The sequence below is a fragment of the Vipera berus genome (genome assembly GCF_964194415.1).
Source record: "Vipera berus genome assembly, chromosome: 1".
NCBI classification, from domain to species: domain Eukaryota; kingdom Metazoa; phylum Chordata; class Lepidosauria; order Squamata; family Viperidae; genus Vipera; species Vipera berus.
The window spans coordinates 340,730,248-340,756,013 of NC_138202.1; the positions used below are offsets into that span (position 1 = coordinate 340,730,248).

General features: G+C 39.2%; 1 protein-coding gene across 3 annotated transcripts in view; it reads left to right on the plus strand.

The window, feature by feature from the left end:
* Positions 1–24,379, plus strand: part of TPST1 (tyrosylprotein sulfotransferase 1) — a 35,458-nt gene extending 11,079 nt beyond the window's left edge. The window contains exons 2-8 of one of the 3 annotated variants that reach the window (XM_081314177.1): positions 3,509–4,458; positions 11,144–11,342; positions 12,883–12,933; positions 13,924–13,984; positions 15,488–15,574; positions 16,392–16,429; positions 23,435–24,379. In XM_081314177.1, coding sequence (XP_081170303.1) covers positions 3,614–4,458; positions 11,144–11,342; positions 12,883–12,933; positions 13,924–13,968 — 1,140 coding nt within the window. In that variant the 5' untranslated portion in view covers positions 3,509–3,613 and the 3' untranslated portion in view covers positions 13,969–13,984; positions 15,488–15,574; positions 16,392–16,429; positions 23,435–24,379. Of the gene's footprint in view, positions 1–3,508; positions 4,459–11,143; positions 11,343–12,882; positions 12,934–13,923; positions 13,985–15,487; positions 15,842–16,391; positions 16,430–23,434 lie in introns of those variants that run through there. The other 2 variants (XM_081314178.1, XM_081314179.1) reach the window with 2 other exon arrangements.
* Positions 24,380–25,766: the final 1,387 nt, after the last annotated feature.

Sequence of the window (25,766 nt, forward strand, 5' to 3'; positions counted from 1 at the left end):
CATCAAAGGCAAAATGCATCCTCCAGGCCTTATTTCCAATTATATGTAAGGAGAGTGATCAAATGTGATTTGGGGACACAATTCAATGTAGTAAGATGGTAAAGCACAAGGAATAAACATTTGTTCATACCCCTTTTGGCTGTACCTTTCCACAGTAAGCAACATTATGCATAGAAAAGAAGTTAGACATAGCAGGTCAAAGAAATTAAACTGAGAAAAGAAAAATAAATACAGGTAGTTCAGTGAATACCCATACCCTCCACTACAGTCCTCCGTGCCTTTCTATCCTTGCAAAATCCTTTTTGTTTCTTTCGTATCCATCTTCTGCTCTGTATAGTGCTTCTTGTTCTTTAAACTTATTGCCTCTCTCTTTTTGCCTATTTTACCAATTCCAGTTAACCTCAACCTTCCTGGTCTTTCCTTTCCTGCTTTTCAGATATTTGTTTTTCAGTTGTATACTAATTCATTCTCTCTATGTGATGAACTACCTCAGCATCAAATTCAGTTCAAATCAAATTACCTCAAACACGCAAATTTGTGAAGCATGCTTTTTCATTCTCTTGTTTGTATTCAGTTCACGTTCATCACTCATTCATTTTTGTTTCTGTCTCTTCTTGTTTTGCACTACATACTTCTTGAGTAGCCCTTTTCCATTACATTCAATTTACGTTTTTGTTACTCCTAGTGAAGCCACCTAGTGAACCCATATAAGAAAGTAAGATATTTACACAGTATCATTTTTGCTTCTTTTGACAAATATTTAGTTCTCACAAAAGATCATGTCTTCTAATCGAAAGCCAGAGATGAAGTCTTCACAAACTCATTAAATGAGTTGTACAGGCACTCTGTTAGCAAATCACATCCATCTAACATTTTTCTGGTTAGTTCATTTATATCGGCAACTTTAGCAATTTGAATATTTCAGATGGTTTTCTTTTATCAATTTTTTTACTTGCACCCTAACGTTTACAACATATGTTTTACTGCCCCTCTTTGACAATCATACCACATTGCTCTTGAAAATATTCCTTGCAGTATTATTCCCCCTTCATATTTGTCCCAAATGATTTCATTATTTTTATTTTTATTTTTTATGTTTGCTTGATGTTTCTTGTTTAGCCCTTTTCACCCTCTTCTAACATAAATTTTATTTTCATCCAAAACACTCTGCAATTTCTCTATTGTTTCCATATGTTTGGTTGCTATTAGATCAGCTTTTTTCAAATTTGGCAATCTTAAGATATGTGGACATCAACTCTCAGAATTCCCCAGCCAGTTAAAGTCTACACATCTCAAAGTTGCTAAATTTGAAAACAGTGTATTAGCTGAGCATACATATATATACCTTAGAGATCATGTATCCTTAGTGTGTCTTTGATCAGTAAAAACTTTCACATAATACTTTTCAGTGAAACAGAAAAGGTATAGAAATGTTTCTAGCCTTAGTTGCACATTGCCATGTACAGCATCCTTTGCTTATAGCAAAAATAGTACTGGTCAGTTTGGACTGGTGGACTACAAGTGCAATTAAATCTCAGTTTTACTTCAAGCATGTTCATATTATTCTCTGTAAATTAAGAGCTCTAATCTAGAGAATATCTTGCAAACCAGCATATTGTTGCCTGTATCCTATCAACTCAGAGATACATTAATGTCCTGAAACACACACAGGTTATGTGCAGTAAGGTAAAGGTAAAGGTTCCCCCGCACATGCGTGCTAGTCGTTTTCCGACTCTAGGGGCCGGTGCTCATCTCCGTTTCATAGCCGAAGAGCCAGCGTTTGTCCGAGGACGTCTCCGTGGTCATGTGGCCGGCATGACTAGACGCCAAAGGCGCACGGAACGCTGTTACCTTCCCACCATAGTGGTCCCTATTTTTCTACTTGCATTTTTACGTGCTTTCGAACTGCTAGGTGGGCAGAAGCTGGGACGAGTAACAGGCGCTCACTCTGTTACGCGGCACTCGGGATTCAACCCGCCAAACTGCCGACCTTCTGATCGACAAGCTCAGCGTCCTAACCCACTGAGCCACCGCGTCCCTTTTTATGTGCAGTAGTGGGATTCAAATATGTGAACAACCACTTCTCTGTGTGGATGCTGCTTTCGGAAGTCCATTCTGGGCCTGGGCAACAAAAAATTAGCTACCAGTTCTGCCAAAGTGGTGTGAACTGGCTGAATCCCACCACTTGTTATGTGGATGCACTAAACCATCTCCATAGATTCAACAGCGGAGAACTTTAGGGTGATATTCAACAACATGCTAAATTGACAACAACAACAACGTTTGTTGTGGTTCATTCTATTGTGTGTACCTATATTATTTGGTTAAATTGAGGTTCGGCATATATTGAATTGAATCATGTATTGATCTGAGGCAGCATTCTCCGCTCTCACAGTTCTTGCCACCGAAATGTAGAAACTTGTGGCTTTCTTGTCTTGAGAAGAATAGATGAGATTCTCCTTTCCAGAATCCTTAACCAGCATGGCCTAATTGTGATGATGAGGATTGCGGCTTTATGAACTTTGTTAGGGTATAGGTTCCTTGACCTCATGCTGTGCCCTTGAGCTGTGACGATCTCTTATTATCGAGGACTTCCTGAAAATTATTTGTAGTGGTATCTCACTATTCCTTATTAATTGGTTCCGTGAGGCACGTTGAGTACTAAAAATGATGAGTACCAAACCAACTATGTGACTTACTATGCGACCTTTTGTTTTGGCTGGGAAAGACTTCCTGTCTGTGTCTTTTCCTATGTCTGTGACCTTCCCAGCATGGCTGATTTCCTGTCCGCCCTCTGTAGCTGTTCCCCTCTTCCTTTTGCTGCAACCTTCCCTGCATGGTGAACTTCTTGCCTGTTCTCTGCGGCTGTCTCCTTTTTCCTGTCACGGAGTGTCGAGATCAAGCAAACAATGAGTACTGAGACAACATTTTTATGTTAAAATGTGTTGAGTACCAAATTTGACAATTTTTGAAACAGTTGAGTACTGAGATACCGCTGTATTTGTTTAGTTCTTGTCTTTATACTGTATTCTGACTTTTCCAATAAACTTAAGATAATTTGTAATTTTTCCTCTATATCCCCTCTGCCTTTCATTTTTATTCCCACAACAACCCCATGAGTGGGTTGGGTCTTTTCATGGCTTTTGGGGAGGGTTGAATCTGGGTCTTCCCAATTACTATCTCAAAGTTATTTTTTCAAGAGGCAATTGGACTTTCTTTATTTTCCTTGAAGACATATCGCTTCTCATCCAAGAACTGAAGAAGTCCAGTTGCCCTTTGAAAAAACACCTTTGGGACAACCATGACCTGGATGACTGAGAATCTCTGTAAATATTCCCAGTTACAGTCTTGTGTTGGATCCCACTAACTCTTGATCATTGATGATTGAGAGTGTTATCATTTTAATAGCTGGAATGTTGCTTGGGAGGAAAGAAGCTATTCAAATTTAATCACAGTACTCTGATTTATTTTCCCCCCTTTGTTTCCTTTATTTGTTCCTCTGTTCCAGCAAGCCTTGATCTCTAGGGACCACATTCTCCATGGCATGAAACACAGGCAGTGACGTGGGCCAGCCAGCCACCTCCAACCGCATGAAGTGGCTTCTCTACAAAAGATGATAGGGAAACTCAAGCAGAACCTCTTGCTGGTCTGTCTGGTGATTAGTTCAGTGACTGTCTTCTACTTGGGGCAACATGCTATGGAATGCCATCACCAAATAGAGGAACGAAGCCAACTGACCCGACTAGAGCCAGCCAAAGCAACCACGAGAACCAGCCAGGGCACGAAGGAAAATGCCACACTGGCTTATAACAAAGACATGCCTTTAATATTTATTGGGGGAGTACCCCGAAGTGGCACCACCTTGATGCGGGCAATGCTAGATGCTCACCCGGACATCCGCTGTGGAGAAGAGACACGGGTGATCCCTCGGATTTTGGCTGTCAAGCAGATGTGGGCCCGATCAAGCAAAGAGAAAATGCGGCTCAATGAGGCAGGTGTCACAGATGAGGTGCTGGACTCAGCCATGCAGGCCTTCCTCTTAGAAATTATTGTGAAACACGGGGAGCCAGCTCCTTACCTGTGCAACAAGGACCCCTTTGCCCTCAAGTCTTTAACTTACCTTGCCAGGATTTTCCCCAATGCCAAGTTTATTTTGATGGTCAGAGATGGCCGGGCCTCCGTTCATTCCATGATCTCCAGGAAGGTCACCATTGCTGGCTTTGATCTGAATAGCTACAGGGATTGCCTGACCAAATGGAATCGTGCCATTGAGATCATGTATAACCAGTGCTTGGAGGCTGGCCTCGACCGTTGCATGATGATGTATTATGAGCAGCTGGTCTTGCACCCCGAGCAGTGGCTCAGGACACTCCTCAAGTTCCTCCACATCCCGTGGAATCCTGCAGTTCTGCATCATGAAGAAATGATTGGGAAGGCCGGGGGAGTGTCCCTATCAAAGTGAGTCTGCTTCTTCCTGGGTGGGGTTTTTAGAAAGCCCTTAGTAGGGCATAGTTTATCCAGCTGCTTGTTTCCTCTAAAATACTCAAAAAGGGCTGGGATGTTTTTCTATGGCCAGGGTTACACATAACAATTACAAAAAATGTATCTTGCAAAATTCAGAAAAACAGAAATAATTCTCTACCTCAACCATTTTTCCTCCAGAAATTATGGTCCTTACCAAACATTTCTGAAATTAGGAAACATTCTCATGTACAGATGCCAAGAATTACCCTTCACTGCAGGAAGCCTCAAGGATAGGGATGTGGGGTAGAACATTTTTCTCTTGTTACATTTTCCACTGCGGAAAGCTCCATTTCTCAAATGGCATTATTTTAAAATTATATGCAAATTAGGTAAAAGGGTACCCATGAATTCAACCTTCTTCACAGGCTTGGTGTGTATGTGTGTATATGCATGTGGGTAGATGGGTGGGGGAAGAGAGAGAGGAATGGAGGAAGGCCTGCCTTTTGCTGTTGAAGGAAAGGAATGGTTGTTACGGAATTGACTCCCTTGAGAGTTGGGTTTAGCCTAACCCATTTGAAAATTACCTACTGTTCTCCTGCCTGACTGGAAGCCAAAGAGAAGAATTAAAACAAGGGCAGTAATTCATTCAGAGATGCAGCAGGTATTTGTATTTTCATGTTCTTTTTTAGTTTTTATTGTTGTGAGCCGCCCTGAGTCCTTAAGGAGAAGGGCGGCATATAAATATAATAAATCAAATCAAATCAAATCAAATCAGCAGGTAGTTAAGCTCATGGGGCTTTTCATCATTTCAGTGCATCCATTCTTTATGATAACAATGGCCACCCTGTAGTATGCAGGTTGGGTGTGACTGGCTTCAAGACTATAAATATTTATTGTTAGTAAGAATATTGTCTTGTGATAAACCAGCAGAATCATTTTTCACCAGTCAGATCAAGATTGAAGGATAAACAAGTCTCTCTTTACTTTGTGATTTTCATCTGCAATCCTAAAAGAGAATGTGAAATGCTGGTGCTGTGCAGAAAGAGAGAGAGAGAGAGAGAGAACACTTTGATTTCTTTGTAGTGATTTGTCTTAAGCAGTGCAAATATGCAGCAGACTACAGCAAAAGAAAACAGGGGCGACATCTGATTATTAAATACCAAAGTAGTAGATGTCAAACATCATTTATCCTCTTCAAAATGCTGCTTTTTAAAAGGAGATGGGGAGTAGTTTTAAACATTCACATCAACCGTTTTACTTATAGAAAACAGTAGCTATGTCAGTCACAGGGAAAACAAAATCCTTTCTGCTATAGAAACTAAAATTTTGCACAATCATTTCAAGCTTGAAGCACAAAAACTTGCAGGGATTTTGTTGGAAGTTGAGTTTGTCTAACAGAGAAATTGCCCTGTGGGTTTTTTTCCCTACCTAATGAATACTAGGCATCTAACAGTAAAAACAAAAGGAAACATAAAACAATTAAAATCCTTAAAATCATTATGTTTTAATCCAAACTTCTGGACCAAACAGGAGTATCTTGATTGCTTTCTTAAAGAGGTGGAAAGAATTGGCCCCACTGACAAAAATTGATCCTGGTGGTTTGCTGCTGGCTTAGATGCTAACTGTAAATACTGTTTATGGCATTGAAGCCACTGATCAGTCCCAACTTACATGCCACAGTGTGGTTGGTACTGGTGACAAGAAAATAACAGTTGGTCATAAGGAATGTATATACTCTACCAAAATGGCAAGGGGAATGCCTGCTGCATCTCTGTATGAATGACTAAAGTTTTTTTGTGTTTTGCACAATGACAAGAAATTATTAGGCCATCAGGTGCAAGCAGTCATGGTCTCAGGGAGCCCTAAGGGCTAGAGCAGGGGTAGGCAACCTCGGCTCTTTTATGACTCATGGACTTCAACTCCCAGAATTCCTGAGCCGGCTGGAGAAAGAATGTACAGGCGCAGCCTGCAGCTGTAGGGCTACAGATTTCTTAATTGAGTCTAATTGGATCATTCAATGAGACATGCAGGAAAATTGTAGCTCTGTGTAATTGGTTGACCAACTTCTTCTGGGTAGGGGTAATTCTTCAATGTCATCAGCTCTATTTGGATAATTCAATTATTCGTGATCTGAAAGGCAGCAGAACTAAGGAACTCACTACCTACAGTATTGTATCATGTGTGACTGTTCTAAGCCATTCTCCTTTTAGCTAGAATTCTTATTGATTGCATACATGCCTCTGTATGCAGATTTGTAACACACAATCCTCCCCTTTCTCCTCCCCCTTTCCCTAAAATTAGGCCTCCCTGCATATGAAGAGACGTTTTCCCCTATTTTTAGGTGAAAAGAGAAAATTTGATAAACTCCCAATTAATGTACTGATTTAAAGCTTGCTGTTTAGAAAAAGAATGCTTAGCAAATGGAAACTGTTTGCACCCTGGTTGTGCTGTGAAGGAAATTGCACCCTGGTTGTGCTGTGGGTATGTATATGCACATATAGGGTAAGGATAAATATTTCATAAACTTAGCAGTCCAATTTGTTTGTCCTCTGATTTCATTGGGCTCAATTGCTCCCCCCACAACCTTATGGAGCAATATTTACTTAGAGTAGTACCTAGAGATTGTCCAAGCCTTACTTAAATAAATTTTTAACCTCCATAGGTTAAACAGCTTCTGTTTATTATGGTTTGAGTGACGAGGCCAGTCCTGTAGCAATTTTCATTTCACACCCCCCCAAAAAAAACCCAGAAAGCAAATCTGGATTGACATTGATGTGAAAAGAGGCTGCCTGAACTGGCAGTAACTCAAGGCAGCACAAGATGCTCTGTCGCTGAAACACATTGCCAGCGTGGCTCTTGGCGGACAGGCTGGGTGCATGGAGTCTTGCCATAACTAGCACTCTAACTCTGGCATTTTTTTAAATAAAAAACAGCTGGAGCTGCTGGGGAGAATGTCATATATTTTTTTAAAGGAAGCAGTGGAAACTGGATTTTTTTCCTTTATTATTGTCAGCAGAGCCACAGACAGGAGAAATTTGAAGAGGAATGTACAGGGTGGGTTTTTGGTGAGGTGGGAGAGAATGTTATTCACTGTCCTGTGTTTGAAGTCGAGAGAGTGAAGGCTTCTTGGAGAAAGAGGAAGAAGCTTAATACCAAGTCATGTTTTTGGTCTGTCTGGCTCAAAAACAGGGATTGGCAGCAGACTCCCTGGATTTTAGATATAATTTTTTCCCAGCCCTACCTGATGATGTTTGATTGCTCTTTTCCTCTCTACTGGCAGCAGAGAATCTGAAATTCAGCCATTCAGACGTGGATCTGAAGCCGGGAAAGGTGCTTTGCTGTGCCTGTTGGAGCTACTTTTTTAAAAAAATCCCATTTATATCCCGCCCTTCTCCGAAGACTCAGGGCGGCTTACAATCTAAGCACAAACCAATGTGCTTAGCAATAGCCTTCATTCTATGTATATGCCTGCTTATTAGGGCTTTTCCCCCCCAAGCGGCATTATTACAAAGTCAGCTTATTGCCCCCAACAATCTGGGTCCTCATTTTACCTACCTCGGAAGGATGGAAGGATGAGTCAACCTTGAGCCTGGTGGGACTCGAACCTGCACTAATTGCAGGCAGCTGGTGTTACTTTCAGGATGCTTTGTCTTTTCCTGAGTTTCCATGGTCTTTTTTTTAACAAGCTGCTGAATCTGAAGCATCTTTCTTATTTTGGATCCAAATACCAGACACCTCTGCTTCTATAGTAAGCATAGCAGATGCTGTGGGAGCTGTATTGAGAAATAAGACTGCCTCTAAGCAGGGAGGTTTAATTAGTCCATTATGGCTACTGGCCACAGTAACATTTTTCCCTTTCTTTCATTGTGAACATGCCTGATTGTTCGTTAAAACTGTCGAGTTGGGTGGTCCATTAAAAACTTTTCATGGTAAGTTCCAGGGTGTAATGAAACACTGAAATGAAGAGTTTTCTTCCATCTATCCAAAACATATGACAATTTGTTTCCTTAGGTAATATGACAATTTGTTTCCTTAGGTAATCCTGAATTCTTGGTATATTAATGCATATTCAATCAGGCCGTTAGTAATGGCTGTGTCTGCCCTTTCTCAATGACAAGCCAGGGTATATTTATATAACTTGTGTTTACCAGGTCAATTAAAGACCTAGCATGCATTGATTACTGTTAACTGAGGTTAATACGGACCAACATTTACAGTTAAAATATTGGAACCTTTTCAAATCCATCCTCTGCCATGGAAACTCATTAAGTAACCCTGGTTGTTTTCTTTCATCTCAACCCATCTCACAGAGTCAGGGGATGAAACGGACAGCCCTGGTACGTTGCCTTCAACTTCTGAAAAAAGGCTTGCTATAAATCCCAAAGATGTTTTTTCACGAGGCAGCTGGACTTTCTTGTTTTCCTTTGATATAAATCTAACAAAACAAAACAATTTAATTTAAAATGTAGTTAAATTCATATTGGCTAATCCAATATGAATTATTAATAATAATTTAATAATTTTTTTCCTCCTGTTGCTTCAAAAATTACAATTAATTGTGACTTTGAAATGATGTAAGAGCCGTGCTCTTGACGCTGAAGAGACTCAGCAGGTTACACTCTCCTGCCAAAGGTAGATGAGATCATTTAGATTAGAGGGAAAGTGAAATAGATGCAATAGAGATATAAAGTTCTGGATTTGTTGCTGTAAAAATTCTCTTTTTTTTTCTGGAGCAAAAATGGAAATCTATGCAATAATTGTATTCATTTTATCCTTCACGTATCTGCTTTGGGAACATAAACTGTCTTATGTATATCTTGCTTTACTCATTTTTGCATATTTATTAAATGTAAAGTTCTAATTATACAGTAATGTACATTTATTAAGTTAATTTTTTTGAAACTTTTTGTTAAATGAAAGTATGAACTACTGAACTCTAAGAAAGCTGGGAACTTAATTTTTCAGTTTGATTTGGTCTCATGAATAAGACTGAGAAGAGAAAACAAGCACAACATGACATTTTAATAGGATTATATATTCTCTTAAATTTTTCATGTGTTTACATTTTTAGAAAAACAGCTAAGGAAATCAGGGAAAAATAAGATTCTTCGTGGAAAAATACTGCTTTTAGACACTGCCTAATCTCTGAGCTATTATTACTTTACTACCAGTTTCTGCATTTTCTGAAAATTTATTTTTACCCTCCTGATGGACTTCTAATCCTTAAAATATAAGAGATTTGCTCACTGAGGCAAGCTTCATACTCTTTTACCTGATACAGGTAGTCCTCAACTTACAACTGATCAGAAAAGTGACTTATGACTGATTTTCACACTTCACAGCCGTTGCAGCATCCCCATGGTCACAGGATCAAATTTGGACACTTGGCAGCAGGCATATATTTATGACTCTTGCAGGGTCCCGGCGTCAAGTGATCACCATTTGTAACCTTCCCAGCTGACTTCCGACAAGCAAAGTCAATGGGGGAAGCCAGATTTACTTAACGAGCAGATGATTCACTTAACCACTGCAGTGGTTTGCTTAACAACTGTGGCACCAAAGGTTTTAAAATGAGGCACAACTGTCTTGCTTAGCAGCTGAAATTTTGGGCTTCATTGTTGTAGTAAGTCAAAGACGATCTTCAGAAATTGTGGGCACTCCATCACTGGAAGTTTTTAAGAAGAGACACTAGACAGACACTTGTCTGAGAAGGTATAGGTTCTCCTGCTTGAGCAGGGGGCTGGACTAGAAGACCTCCAAGGTCCCTTCCAGATTCTATTCTATTCTATTCTATTCTATTCTATTCTATTCTATTCTATTCTATTCTATTCTATTCTATTCTATTCTATTCTATTCTATTCTATTCTATTCTGTAGTCATTTAAGCATCAAAATGATAGTATTTTGCTTCTGTAGGTAAATTACAAGTATTAGATTTGGAGCAAAATGAATAGTAGTTATCAATAAGCATTATTTTACTACATAAATATTTTAAAAGACAAGATTTCATTAGTTTTTTTTAAGACACTTATTCTTTGGGGGGAAAAATAGAGAGGAAAAATGCGAATAAATGCCAAACTTTTTTTTTCATTTTTATGCCATTTTTGTCCTATAAAGACTTCATTATTCTAGGTGGGAGGAAAATACACTTTTTCCCATCTGTATACATATGTGACATACTCTGATCTTGAAGACCCTTTTTTATATCTAAGGGCCTTTCTTTACTTCCACTCAAATGGTGCACATACTACAAACAACATGTAACAAACATGTTTTGGCAACATCTTTCTTCTGTTGTGACTCAATGACATTGCTTTCTTCTCATCTTCAGTCCATGACAGTGATGGCTTCAGATCACCATAGGATTTCCTCCCCCCCTCCCCCCATTCTGAATCTATCAAAAGTCCCCTCAAACCACACATAGGACTATGATGTACTGGGGATTGGCAATGATTAGAAACAAAAACAATAAAATAAGAAATAGCAATGGGGATAGTACAGATTCTATATATGTTGGTTCAGTTTTCTCCAACTCAAAGATGCATGAACATATCAACATACCATTTCTCCAGTGGGCAAGATTAACAAAAAACAGGTAGGGCTTGCATTTCATTATGTTGTGAGAATAACTTTCATGCAACTATATTGATTAATATATGCATGCATATATTTTGGAGCAGAGTTGAAAGATCTACGGACCAAGTTATTAAGCCAGTTAATGTGGAAGCCTTGTCGAAATGGGTTGGAAAAATCCCCACTGATGTTCTTCAGGATATGCCAGTGATTGCACCAATGTTGGGGAAACTTGGTTATGACCCCTATGCCAACCCACCCAATTATGGGAAGCCGGATCAGAAAGTCCTTGAAAACACAAGAAGGGTAAATTGCCAAGTTATATTTGTGAATGTGTGTGTATGTGTAAATGAAGCAGATGCTATTGTAAAGTTTGGGTGCTTTATTTATTTTTTATTTATTTAATTAATTTTTTATACCGCCCTATTCCCGAAGGACTCAGGGCAGTTTACAGGGCAGCATAAAATACAATATAAAAATAGTATAAAATTAAAATAGATTAAATTAATTAAGCCCAACAATTAAAACAATATTAAAAGCTAAAACCCCTTCAGTCCAGGCCTGATAGATCAAAAAACCAGGTTTTCAGGTCCCGGAGAAATGAACGCAGATCGGGGGCGGTCCGAAGTTCCACCGGTAAATCATTCCAAAGAGCAGGCACGCCCACAGAGAATGCCCTCCCCCTGGGGATCACCCGCCGGCACTCCTTAACCGCCGGCACCCTGAGAAGGCCCTCCCTGTGGGAGCGCACAGAACGATGGGCAAAAAAAAAGACAACTGTTTTTGGAAGTATATAATCTTAGGGTTGGGGATTGTGCAAGTCACTGCTGTGTCCTTTAAAGAAGGATTGCATTTGATAACGGTCTTTTAGCACCCTCCCATTCAAATGGGTCTGGCATAACACAGTTCCCCCCTATATGGTGTGCATGTGCATTGGGATATTAACCCTTTTTGGCCTTGCTGCCTAACTCTTCTGGGATTTAAGATCCAATTCATTTAGAGTTTGGATATGTCCTCTGTCTCTTCCTCTATGGTCCATGATAAATGCAACATTTCAAATAGTACTAGAGGTAACAGTAATATACAACAGTAAATGCACTGTAGAAATCACATCTAATGCACAACAGAGTTTGGCTTATCCAACAGTTTGGCATTAACCTGGAAAGAGGATGAATGAAATGTGCGAGTAAAAGTATTCTGCGTGGTTTTGCAACAGCAGCTCTCCTTTAGTTAAGAAAAATTAGTTGACTTGATGAGTTGAGCTCAGCTCTTGGTGACTTTATGAATATATATATCTCAGGAGTTATTTTGGTAACAACAAGGAAGTGGTCTGCTTTAGCATTTTAGGAAGTCTTTTGGACTATCCAGCTTAGTTTTTGAGATCACCCAAAGGCTATGATGTGGTGCTACCGTTCTACAGAAATTGGTTGACCGGTTTACTCAGGGCAACTTTCCTCCCTGCCCTTCCTTGAGTCTCTACATCTATTCACATCCCAGCTTCTTATCTGGGGAATAAAAGTTTGCTAGTCCTGCAACATTTCCAATGTTGATGATAGTTTATCTTTCCTTAACAAGTACTCTTTGTAGGATTTTCTTCCTCATAAAAGCCTCTCCTGAACATCAAAGCACCAACAGAGTGTGAGGTAGATTGGGTCCTATGTGTAGGCTGTTCCCTTCTCTTTTCCTGCAGCCCTCCTCTATCAGCTTAATACTCAGTGTAACATGATAATCTGATTTCTATCAGATATTTTGGACCACAACCAGGTATTGAGTGTAATGGGCCCTCAAAAAATATTAATATTTGGAACATGGCTTCTGTTTCAAAGTTTGTTTTTTTTCTTCCCAGGTTTATAAAGGTGAATTTCAACTACCTGACTTCCTAAAAGAAATGCCACAGGTAAGGATTCTTGGAGCCCTCATCTCATGAAGGTTCTAGGGCAGACATGTCAAACACAAGGCCCGGGGGCCAGATCCGGCCCGCAAAGTGGTTTCATGTGGCCCGCGAAGCCATCCTGGAAACAGTGAGGGAACGGCCCCCACTGCCTTGGCCCTGGCCCAGAGACCCTCCTCCTGCCAGAGACCCTCAGATCTGTCCCACTCCAGCCCAGGCCCCCATAGGCACCCTTGATGCGAACCATGTAGAGCTGGCCACGCCCACCCAGTAGGCCATACGCACTCTAGCCACGCCCACCCAGTAGGCCACGCCCACCCTGGCCATACCCACCCGGCCCCTTGAGGGCAACCACAATGCTGATGCGGCCCTCAATGAAATTGAGTTTGACACCCCTGTTCTAGGGAAATATTGATAATGTCAATGACCTTCTGATTCAAGGGCCATGCAGATGAATACAATCAGAATTGTAAGTTGAATTCACCTGGTGAAGTGATGTTGAGTTATAAGAAGCAACGATCACTAGCAGGTTCTGTCTCAGTTGCAGGCTTGAGTGGTTTTCACACATAAGTTTGTTTTTAAAAATGTAGAAAAATATTTTGCAAGCACTTATCTTGTACACATTAATTTCACACATTAATTTCAGCTTTCTTTCCCCAAGCTGTTACCCTCTAGATTTATTGGACAACTTTAGTGTATTAAGATATATGTCATAGTCCAAAAATGTTGGACTGCAATTGTCAATAATATCCAACTGGCATGGCTAACGGGGAGTTGAAGCCTTTTAGTGTGGCCAAAGAAAACAATTATTAAATTAGCTTTCATTGGCAACTTTTGGAGAGAATATGAGGACCACCTGTGGCTTTGAAAACTCAGATTATGCACCCACATTTTGTGCAATAACACTAGTTTCATGGGTAGGGGAAATAGCCTCTGAAACAATAAATGGGAGAACAATTTTATCCCCAGTGAACATTGACTTTCTTCTCATTGCAGCTAAGGAAGACAGTAGACAGGAAGTCTCGTATCAAGCTAAAATGAAGAAGGAGTTGATAAAGTAGAGTAGTATATACTATTTGTCTGCTTTTTTTAAAAGAGCACTGCTGCTTTCTTGGCTGCAGGCACCAGAATTCCTACTGATAAGCTGCTGTTGCGTGTGGGCCTGCATCTGTTCTGTCTCTTCTGCAAAAGAGCTATTTGCCTTAGCTCTTCACAATCTTTTTGATCAGTTTATGCTTTGGCTTGGCTGGCCAATGCTTGACTAATTTGCAGCCTTAAAGGATTTATTCCTGCTTGGATTTGTGTGGTGTTCCTTCTCTCCAATGATGCGTAATTCTGATTTTTTGTGTCTTGTACCCCCAAAATGTTCTACAAATCTTGCATTTTAAATTGCCAACCAGTTAAAGAGATTATTTCCATTATTTGTTGTGTTTGGAAAGATTGTAAGAATATAAATTAGTTTTGGGAAACAGTGATTAGAAAAAATCCATACGGAGCAACAGTAAAATAGGAATTCAGATGCTGAACAATTAGTGAAAACTGAATATGCTCAGCCTCTGTAGAATGCTGATTGTGGAATAAACTAAAAGAATGTAGAGGAGTAGAATATTTGGAAGAAGGTATTGTTGCTTGACTGGCACTCTGAAGAGACTTTCATCTTACAACCTTTGGCCACAAGCCCTACATGTTCCATTAATTGAAGGAATTGGAAAGCATTAGCAAAAGAGTCTCTTGTGTCAAACGGATGAGAGCTACCAGGGAAGGCTCATCTTCTTCAGGTTTGTGAGGTTCCTAGAAATATGGCTGACCACTATTGAAAATACAATGCCAAATTCTGTGGATTTTCCCTCTAATCTTCATGTTTAGTTTTTAATCCCTGACAAATTAAACATTCAGATATAAACAGCATTGCACCGTAAGGCAATGTAATATCATGCGCTGATATTTAAATATGATGCACTATAAGTCCTTTGTAGTTTATTGCTATCAGCCAGGTCTTTATTGCTAGAGTTATCTCAACCCAAGTTGGCACTTTGGCAAACTTGATTTTGCCTTGCAATGAATTTCATTTCAAAAATTTTACACTGTTTTAGCTTAACTCCAACCAGATTACATGTGTAGCTATTGCAGTAACAGTGATATGCAATAAGGTACAATGACAGAATTGCATACATACCGTAATTATAAAACTATAACTAATATTTTTTGGTAGTGGCAGCTGTAAAGTATCGAAAACTATCCAGAACAACTAAATTTAGATGAGTTGTCAAAAGGCCAGGGAGTTATCCTTGCCTTGTGTGGGCAGAGGTGGGGTTTGGATTAAATGTTCTTGTATGATTGAAGTCTAATTTTTGGCAAAGCTAAGTTTGATAGGCCCTTGCTCTGCTTTAACATGAAGCAGGCTTCTTTGGTCCCACTGACCTGAAATTCCAAGATATTCTGCTTTTAAATAGATGGGAATGGAAATGTAATTTCTGTCTTGGTATTTGAACAAGTAGAAATAGATAGATTTATGTTCCATGAATTTGTCTTGTCCCTTTTTATAAATCATCCCCACTAGTATACATTACCCTGATGTGGGGAGAAAATCTGTATGCATTGTAGAAAAAGAAGTCGACTGTACTACCATTATTTTCCACAAAGTGATGTAAGTTTAAGTTTAAGTTAAGTTTATTAGATTTATATACCGCCCTTTTCCCGTTGGACTCAGGGCGGTTTACAAGGTGTTTAAAACATCAATACAATACAAAAATTAAAAAACAATTAAAAACGAATTAAATTCGATCCCTGAAAAAAAATATAAAAACCCCAATTAAAAACTCTCAGCCTGGGCCGGAGAGCTCAAAGAGCCAGGTCTTCAGGTCCCGGCAAAATGAACGAAGGTCGGGGGCAGTCCTATGCTCCACGGGCAGCTGGTTCCAAAGGGCAGGCGCACTCACAGAGAAGGTCCTCCCCCTGGGTGTTATCCGCCGGCAGTCTTTTACCGGCGGCACCCTGAGAAGGCCCTCCCTGTGGGAGCGCACAGGACGAAGGGAACTTGATGCCGGCAGCAGGTGCTCCCTCAGATATCCCGGACCCAAGCCATTTAGGGCTTTATAGGTCATCACCAGCACCTTGAATCTCACCCGGAGGGCAACCGGAAGCCAATGCAGCTCGCGGAGTAGAGGTGTTACATGGGAGTATTGGGAAACCCCCATCACAACTCACGCGGCTGCATTCTGCACCAGCTGAAGCCTCCGAGTGGTCCTCAAGGGCAGCCCCATGTAAAGAGCGTTGCAGTAGTCTAATCGGGAGGTCACGAGCGCATGAGTGACTGTTCGTAGGGCATCTCGGTCCAGATAGGGTCGCAAGTGGCACACTAGGCGAATGGTGTTCCAGTATTAGAAGCTGATAAAAATATTTTGAATTCAAGTATGGTTTCAATATACATTTGAAAAATAACACTTTATCTCCTTTTTTCATAGACTGATGCAGTAAACTAGAAGACTGGATGCGACTTAATGTATGTAATTGTTAATAAAATGGACTTTTTGTTTCTTCATCCTCTTTACTTACATTTACCAACAGTTTCACAGTGTACAGTTTCAAGAAAAAGTATGTGTACCCTTTGGGATTACTTGGAGTTTTGCATGAATTGGCCATAAAATGCGCTCTAAACGTCATGTAAGTCACAACAATAGAAAAACACAGTCTGCTTAAAATAATACTACACAAACATTAGCTGTTGTCATGTTTTAATTGAACATCACAGGCGTATTCTGTTCTGTTGAAGCCATTGTTTTGTTGAATTACTCGTATGCTTTGGGTCATTGTCCTGTTGCATCACCCATCCTGTGCGGAGCTTCAGTTGGCGGACAGATGGTCGTATGTTTTCCTGCAAAATGTCCTGATAAACTCTGTAATTCATTTTCCCATCAATGACAACAATCCGTCCAGGCCCTGAGGCAGCAAAGCAGCCCCAAACCATGATGCTCCCTCCACCATGTTTTACAGTGGGGATGAGGTTTTGATGTTGGTGTGCTGTGCCTTTTTTTCTCCACACATAGTGTTGTGTGTTTTTCCCAAACAACTCAATTTTGGTTTCATCTGTCCAGTGTATATTTTGCCAGTAGTGCTGTGGAACATCCAGGAGCTCTTTTGCAAACTTCAAACGTGCTGCAATATTTTTTTTGGACAGCAATGGCTTCCTCCGTGGTGTCCTCCCATGTCCTCCATTCTTGTTTAATGTTTTCCTTATTGTAGATGTGTCAACAAAAATGTTAGCATGTGCCAGAGATTTCTGTAGGTCTTTAGCTGACACTCTAGGATTCTTCTTTACCTCATTAAGCATTATGCGCTGTGCTCTTGCAGTCATTTTTACAGGACGACCACGCCTAGGGAGAGTAGCAACAGTGCTAAACTTTCTCCATTTGTAGACAGTCTGTCTTACCATGGACACATGAACATTAAGGCTTTTGGAGATACGTACTTTTGTAACCCTTTCCAGCTTCATGCAAGTCAATAATTCTTGATCGTAGGTGTTCTGAGAGCTCTTTTCTGTGAGGCATGGTTCACATCAGACAGTGCTTCTTGAGACCAGTAAACCCAAAACAGGTGTGTGTTTTTAAAGGGCAGGACAGCTGTCAGCAACACATCCAATATCACACTGATTGGAGTCAAGGTTGGCTCACTCCTGGCTCCAATTAGCTCTTGGAGAAGTCATTAGGCTAGGAGTTCACATACTTTTTCCACCCTGCACTGTGAATGTTTCCATCTTATGTTCAATTAAAACATGACAACAGCTAATGTTTGTGTAGTATTATTTTAAGCAGACTGTGTTTTTCTATTGTTGTGACTTACATGACGTTTAGAGCGCATTTTATGGCCAATTCATGCAAAACTCCACGTAATCCCAAAGGGTTCACATACTTTTTCTTGCAACTGTATATAATATTTATTAAATTATTACATTTCTATGCCACTCATAATGGGTAGAGTAACTTACTATCCCACTTTGAGCACAACCGTATTCTGGCTCTTTGGGCACAATCTATTTAGAAATGGTCTGTCACAAGGCCTCTTAAAATGGGTGCACAAATACATGTGAATTCTAGCATAACTTTGCTGGTGAAGATGAGACCCTTGAATGTTGATATACAGTATTTGGAAGCTAAAGGAAACCCTTTTCAGTGGAATTTTCTGGCTCTGGCAAAGAAAATGAAAATTTCCAAAATATTGCAGAAGAGCAGCTATATATTATTGATATATTATTATTTTCATTATTATTTTAATTATTATACCACCATTAATTTTGGTATCAAATCAATAGTTAGAATCCTTCCCTTTAAATGTTAGAAAAAAAGATCAAGCATAATAGACATTCATGCTGATGAATGAGAGCCAAAGTGTATAAAACCAGTTTTCAAGATTCTGCAACCTAATCCTTTGCTCATTGCAGTGAATCTGCCTACTCTGAATCTGTGAAAATCGCTCTTTCTAAATTGTGAGTTGGTTAAGGGCTTTGACACCCTTTGAAGTGGACCCTCTCTTATTTGGGTTCTTACTTGCCACCAATTGTAGGATCATTACTAGGCAAGGAAGATAAATAAAGCAATTTGGTTAAAATACCAGTTTGTATTGGTATTAGTGGCAATAATAATAATAACATAATAATAATAATAATAATAATAATAATAATAACAACAACAACAACAACAACAACAACAACAACAACAACAACAACAAGAAGTAGAAGGAGAAGGAAAAGGAGAAGGAGAAGAAGTTGGAAGGGACTTGGAGGTCATCTAGTCCAACCCCCTGCTCAGGCAGGAATCCCTATACCATTTCAGACAAATGGCTGTCCAGTCTCTTCTTAAAAACTTCAAGTGTTGGAGCATTCACTGCTTCTGGAGGCAGGTTGTTCCACTAGTTAATTTTTCCAACTGTCAGGAAGTTTCTCCTTAGTTCTAGGTTGCTTCTCTCCTTGATTAGATTCCATCCTTTGCTTCTAGTCCTGCCTTCAGGCGCTTTGAAGAATAGATTGACTCCCTCTTCTTTGTGGCAGCCCCTGAGATATTGGAACACTGCTATCATGTCCCTCCTCGTCCTTCTCTTCGTTAAACTACACATACCCAATTCCAGCAACCGTACCCTATATGTTTTAGCCGCCAGTCCCCTAATCATCTTTGTTGCTCTTCTCTGTACTCTTTCTAGAGTCTCAACATCTTTTTTACATCATGGTGACCAAAACTGGATGTAGTATTCCAAGTGTGGCCTTACTAAGGCATTGTAAAGTGGTATTAATGCTTCACGTGATCTTGATTCTATCCCTGTTAATGCAGCCTAGCACTGTGTTGGCTTTTTTGGCAGCTGCAGCACACTGTTGGCTCATATTTAAGTGATTGTCCACTAGGACTCCGAGATCCCTCTCACAGTTACTACTATTGGGCAAGGTACCACTTATACTATATCTGTAATAATAATAATAATAATAATAATAATAATAATAATAATAATAATAATAATAATAATAATAATAATAATAATAATAATAATTAATAATAATAATAATAATAATAATAATAATAATAATAATAATAATAATAATAATAAGTTGGAAGGGACCTTGGAGGTCATCTAGTCCAACCCCCTGCTCAGGCAGGAAACCTTATACCATTTCAGGCAAATGGCTGTCCAGTCTCTTCTTAAAAACCTCCAGTGTTGGAGTATTCACCACCTCTGGAGGCAGGTTGTTCCACTGGTTAATTATTCTAATTGTCAGGAAGTTTCTCCTTAGTTCTAGGTTGCTTCTCTCCTTGACTAGTTTCCATCCGTTGCTTCCTTTCCTGCTTTCAGGTGCTTTGGAGAATAGCTTGACTCCCTCTTCTTTGTGGTAGCCCCTGAGATATTGGAACACTGCTATCATGTCACCCCTCACTCTTCTCTTCGTTAAACTACACATACCCAATTCCAGCAACCGTTCCCTATATGTTTTGGCCTCAAGCCCCCTAATCATCTTTGTTGCTCTTCTCTGTACCCTTTCTAGAGTCTCGACATCTTTTTTACATCGTGGTGACCAAAACTGGATGCAGTATTCCAGGTGTGGCCTTACCAAAGCATTGTAAAGTGGTATTAGTACTTCACTTGATCTTGATTCTATCCCTGTTAATGCAGCCTAGCACTGTGTTGGCTTTTTTGGCAGCTGCAGCACACTGCTGGCTCATATTTAAGTGATTGTCTACTAGGACTCCGAGATCCCTCTCACAGTTACTACTATTGAGCAAGGTACCACCTATACTATACCTGTGCATTTGATTTTTCCTGCCTAAATGTAGAACCTTACTTTTTTCACCACTGAATTTCATTTTGTTAGATAGTGCCCAGTGTTCGAGTCTGTCCAGATCCTTCTGTATCTTAAGCCTATCTTCTGGAGTGTTGGCTCCTTTTTTGGTGCACCCTTTGCAAAACGTACAGCATGTAGCACTTCCCAGCAGCTCTCATTTGGTTTTTCTTGCCTAAATGTAGAACCTTACTTTTTTCACCATTGAATTTCATTTTGTTAGATAGCGCCCAGTGTTCAAGTCAGTCCAGATCCTCCTGTGTCTTAAGCCTATCTTCTGGAGTGTTGGCTATTCCTGCCAGCTTTGTGTTGTCTGCAAATTTGATGAGTTCTCTATCTATCCCCTCATCCAAATCGTTGATGAAGATGTTGAAGAGCACTGGGCCAGAGCCCTGGGGCACTCCACTACACACTTCCCTCCATGTAAATGCAGTTCCATTGAGGACCACATGCTGAGTACAGCCAGTCAACCAGCTACGAATCCATCTGGTGGTGATGCTGTCTAATCCACATTTTTCTATCTTATCAAGTAGTAGTTTGTGATCTACTTTATCAAATGCCTTACTGAAGTCCAAGTAAATTATATCCACAGCATTCCTCTGGTCCACTAATTTTGTCACTTGGTCAAAGAATGCAATGTCTGGCATGATCTGTTTTTGACAAACCCATGTTGGCTTTTAGTAATGACTTTGTTTGCCTCTAGGTGTTCGCTGATTCGTTGTTTGATTATCTTTTCCAGAATCTTCCCAGGTATTGAGGTCAGGCTGATAGGTCTGTGGTTTCCTGGATTTATTTTTTTCCCTTTTTTAAGATGGGAACTACATCAGCTCTTTTCCAGTCCTCTGGTAGTTCCCCAGTGCTCCAGGTTCCTTGAAAAATATAGTTCAGTGGTTCTGAGATCACATCTGCCAGTTCCTTGAGAACCTTGGGGTGTACTCCATCTGGTCCTGTTGATTTGAACTAGTCTAGCCTGGACAGGTGCTCACTTACCATTTTCTTGCCTATCTTAACTTGTGTTTCTAATCTGTTTTTATGGTACTATTTTTGATAGGTTGGACTGGTTTTTTCCCTTTGTGTAAAGACAGATGCAAAAAATGAGTTAAATAGTTTTGCTTTCTCCCTGTTGCTTGTCACCTTCTTGCCACTTTCCCCCACTAATGGACCAATCATTTCCTTAACTTTTTTTCTTGTTTTTTACATGTTGAAAGAAGCTTTTTTTTTGTTATTTTTGGTCGCAAATCTTAGTTCATTTTGAGCCTTAGCTTTCCTCACTTCATCTTTGCAGGCACGGGCTATTTGTTGATATTCTGCCTTAGTTATGTGCCCCTCTTTCCACTTTTTATACTTGTCCTTTTTATCTTTCAATTTATCAGAGAATTCTTTATGCAGCCATGCTGGTTTCTTTTGAGAGCTGTTATTTTTCTTCTTCGTTGGTATTGTGCTAGACTGGGCTTTTATTATCTCACTTTTCAAAATTTTCCAAGCTTCTTCAGTTGTTTTCCCCTTGAGTATTCTCATCCATGATCCCAAGATCTCTCTTAAGTTTATTGAAATTAGCTCTCTTAAAGTCCAAGACTCTGATTCTATTGCTTGTGCTTCCAGAATGTTGAATTCCAGTATTGCATGATCACTTCCCCCCAAGTTTCCTGTGGCTTCAACCCCTTCTATTATTTCATCTCTGTTAGTGAGGATTAAATCCAGTATGGCTAATCCTCTTGTTCCCTTCTCAATGTTTTGGGACACAAAGTTGTCTGCTAGGTTTGTCAGGAATCTGTTTGATCTTCCACTTGGTGCAGTTTGTCTCCCAGTTGATGTCAGAGTAATTAAAGTCCCCCATTACTATTGTGATGTGCTTCCTACGTACCTTAGTTAGCTGACTAGCAAAAAGTTCATCAATTTCCTCTGTTTAGTTGGGTGGGCTATAGTATACACCTATGGCAATGTCATTTCCCCCCCTTTTATATTGACCCCAAAGCATTCACGACAATTTTCATCATTGTTGTGCTCTATTTCTGTAGAGATGTAGTTACTTCTTATATAGAGAGCAATTCCACCTCCTTTTTGTTTAGTCTGTTTCTTTTAAATAATTTAAATCCCTCTAGCTGTGTGCTCCATTTCTGGATTTCCTCCCACCATGTTTCTGTAATGGCAACAATATCATATCTGCCTTCATTTACCTGAATTTCTAGTTTACCCTGTTTACTGTTCATACTCTGTGCATTGGTGTATAGACATTTGAGTCCTTTATGACTGACCCTGTCTTTACTTTCTACATAGCCTATATGGTGCCTGAGTTCCCCTATTTTCTTACCACCTGTTTGGTTAGTGCACTTTGCATGGCACTCGCTGTTAAAAGCTTGATTTTGCTTGACAGCAAGATTGATATTCTTGTCCACACACACATCTATGTTACATGCATTGATAACCCTATAATTTTTAGATTGTGGGGGACAGGGATGTTCTGTATCAATTAACTCATTGTCCCCGTGATTTGTAGGCAGCAATCATGCCCTTTGCAGGTAGCAATTATGCCCTTTGCAGGCAAGAATAGTTGAAAATTGCAATAGGACAACTGCATTTCTCTTTTTCCAGAAACAAAATATTACTAACTTTGGAAAATATGTGAGAGGTAAAAATATCCTCTCCACTCAGTAAGATACATGGAGGTATCTTCTATGACTGCTTTGCATCATCCTCTAGACTAGCCATGTAAATTGGACAAATTACAGGACCAGTCCAGGAAGTAGCTATAAAGGTAAAATGGTCTCTGAGAAGAGCCTCACTCTAGTGGACAAATGGAGATTAATGCTCTGAAAAGAAATAAAAAGCCAACAATCACAGCCACCTCAGACTTTCAGAAATTAGCCAAAACGTCAATCTGTTCCAAATCAGAGCAGTAACGTTTAATAAAAATTTAGACATTGTTAGTGCAAATCTGCCCTGAGAAGTGAAACAGATAAGATTAACTATTAATTTGTACATTCTTGGAGTTGGCATACATGGACGTTTTGTTTAGATCCTTTACCTTGGACACTGTCTTGAGCCTGATTCAGAATATGTACAGTAAGTTCATATGACTATATACTGTACTAAGATTGGGAGACTATATAAACAAGTGTACATGAATTATGGATTGCCCAACCCTGAGGATATGTACTGAAATTTTCTTATGTTTTCTATTTTGACTAGGAATGTTGGAGACATTTTAAAGAAAGCACAATGGGAAAATCTACAAACAACTGGTTCTTCAGAATATGTCCCCATTTCATAATGACGTATAAACCTCTCAATCTTTCTTGTGACTCCAGAACAGCCCAACTGAAATACTGGAGGTGTTTATAGGGAATAGTTCTGAGATCAAGACATTAAAGTAGAAGGACTCCAGGTGGGAATTCATCCTGTATGAAACATTTTGGAGTTGGAAGAGTCATGGCATGCTTCCTATTATTCTCTGTGACACTAATACACAGAAGATATTGGTAGATTGAATCACAAGCACTAGAAATTGCATTGATTCCCATTTACACAACAGTTTTAAAACTTCAGAAGAAACTACGGTATCTTCAGTATTGATTTAGGTAGGATGTCAGATATGTTAACTTTTGAGATGCTTTCCATAAGACTGCTAATTTAACACATTAATCCTCATGCGTAAATTGCAGGGTGTGTCCATATTGATGCATGCTGGTTTCTTTGTGTGCATACCTTCCAATGGGATGATTGGCAGTCATGGCTTCACAAGGATGAAAAAATGAGGAATGGCCTGTTTAGCCTTTGCTCTTCATAAAATACAGGAAATGAACCACTACGCAGAATGTCTATGTTAAATACACCTCTCTTTGTCCTTTGAACTGTTTACTACACACATAGTTCACATCCATCATTAGATCACCATACAGCAGACAGCTTCTTTGTGTGTATTGCTTTACCTTCCTCGGGCAATTTTTTAATTTGTGGAAAATGGTGCTTGTGCCTGTTGCCACCCCACCCTTTTACCAATTTAGCTGATTTATGAAATTATGTTTTAATTATTTAAAAATGGTTTCTGAGATGCAAGAAAGAACTTAAGATTTACAATCCATACAAAATGCTTTTGTATTTTATTTTTCAAAATAAAAGCTTTAAATGTGGCAATTTTTTTGAGTCTGAATTTCTGAGTTAAGATGATTTACAGGTTGGAGAATGGGCAGAAAAAGCAATTTTATATATATATATATATCCTGCCAATCAGATAGGCTTTTGAGACAGCTAGTAAAAATATTTAAAATATGGCTACTTAATTTAGAATAATAATGAGAGTATTAATAATTAAATGTATACAAATGTTAAAATAAAGCTTTCCAAAATGTTTTATTCCAAGAGAACAAAATGTCTTTTACTTGTTTTCAAAAATGAGGACCCAGATTGTTGGGGGCAATAAGCTGACTTTGTAAAAATGCCGCTTGGGGGGGGGCGAAAGCCCTAATAAGCAGGCATATACATAGAATGAAGGCTATTGCTAAGCACACTGTGCTTTAGATTGTAAGCCGCCCTGAGTCTTCGGAGAAGGGCGGGATATAAATGGGATTAAAAAAAAATCTGATACATAAAAAAGAGGCTTTGCAATGAGAACAACTTGTTTGAATGGACTTTTAGGTGACCTTTCTGGTACTGAATTCTGAAAAGTATCTGGCTCTGACTCAGTTTTCAGGTATAAGGTAAAAGCCTGGCTTTCCCCCCCCCCCCCCACTGACCACTTGATCCGTATTAATTTAGTTTCAATACATGATCTTGAGCACTAACAGTGTTGCTAATCCCCAATCCTTGCAGGCAGTTGAGAGACCTACTGTGGTCGTTAGCATTGAATAAGGCTGAAAGATTTAGAACAGGGGTGTCAAACTTGTCATGTGACGTGTCGCGACGTATCATGACTTTTTTTCCATTGCCAGCAACGGGGTGGGCGCAGTTTTGCCATGACACATCTGGCCTGATTTAGAAGGACTAGAAAAGATGCAGGATTTCTTTTATTATTATTATTATTATTATTATTATTATTATTATTATTATTATTATTATTATTATTATTATTATTATTATTATTATTATTATTATTATTATTATTATTATTATTATTATTATTATTATTATTATTATTATTATTATTATTATTATTATTATTATTATTATTATATATTTTATTTTTATTCTTTACACACATATGTTAATTTTCCAAACAACGTGCGAACTGAGTTCATGATTCATTAATACATATACAAATTTCACTCTTTGGTTCTTTTTTCCAACCATTTATAAAATAAATTCCAGCTTTCATAATATTCTGTTTCTTCTTTGTCTTTTAGTCTCATAGTTAGTCTTTCCATCTCTGCGCATTCCAATATCTTCTTTATTAGCTCTTCTTCTGATGGTACTTGTTCATTTTTCCAGCATTGTGCAGAGCTTATTCTTGCTGCAGTCATGACATGTAGAACCAAGTATGTATTTTGTTTATGTATATTACTTTTCTGGTAATATACCTAATAAA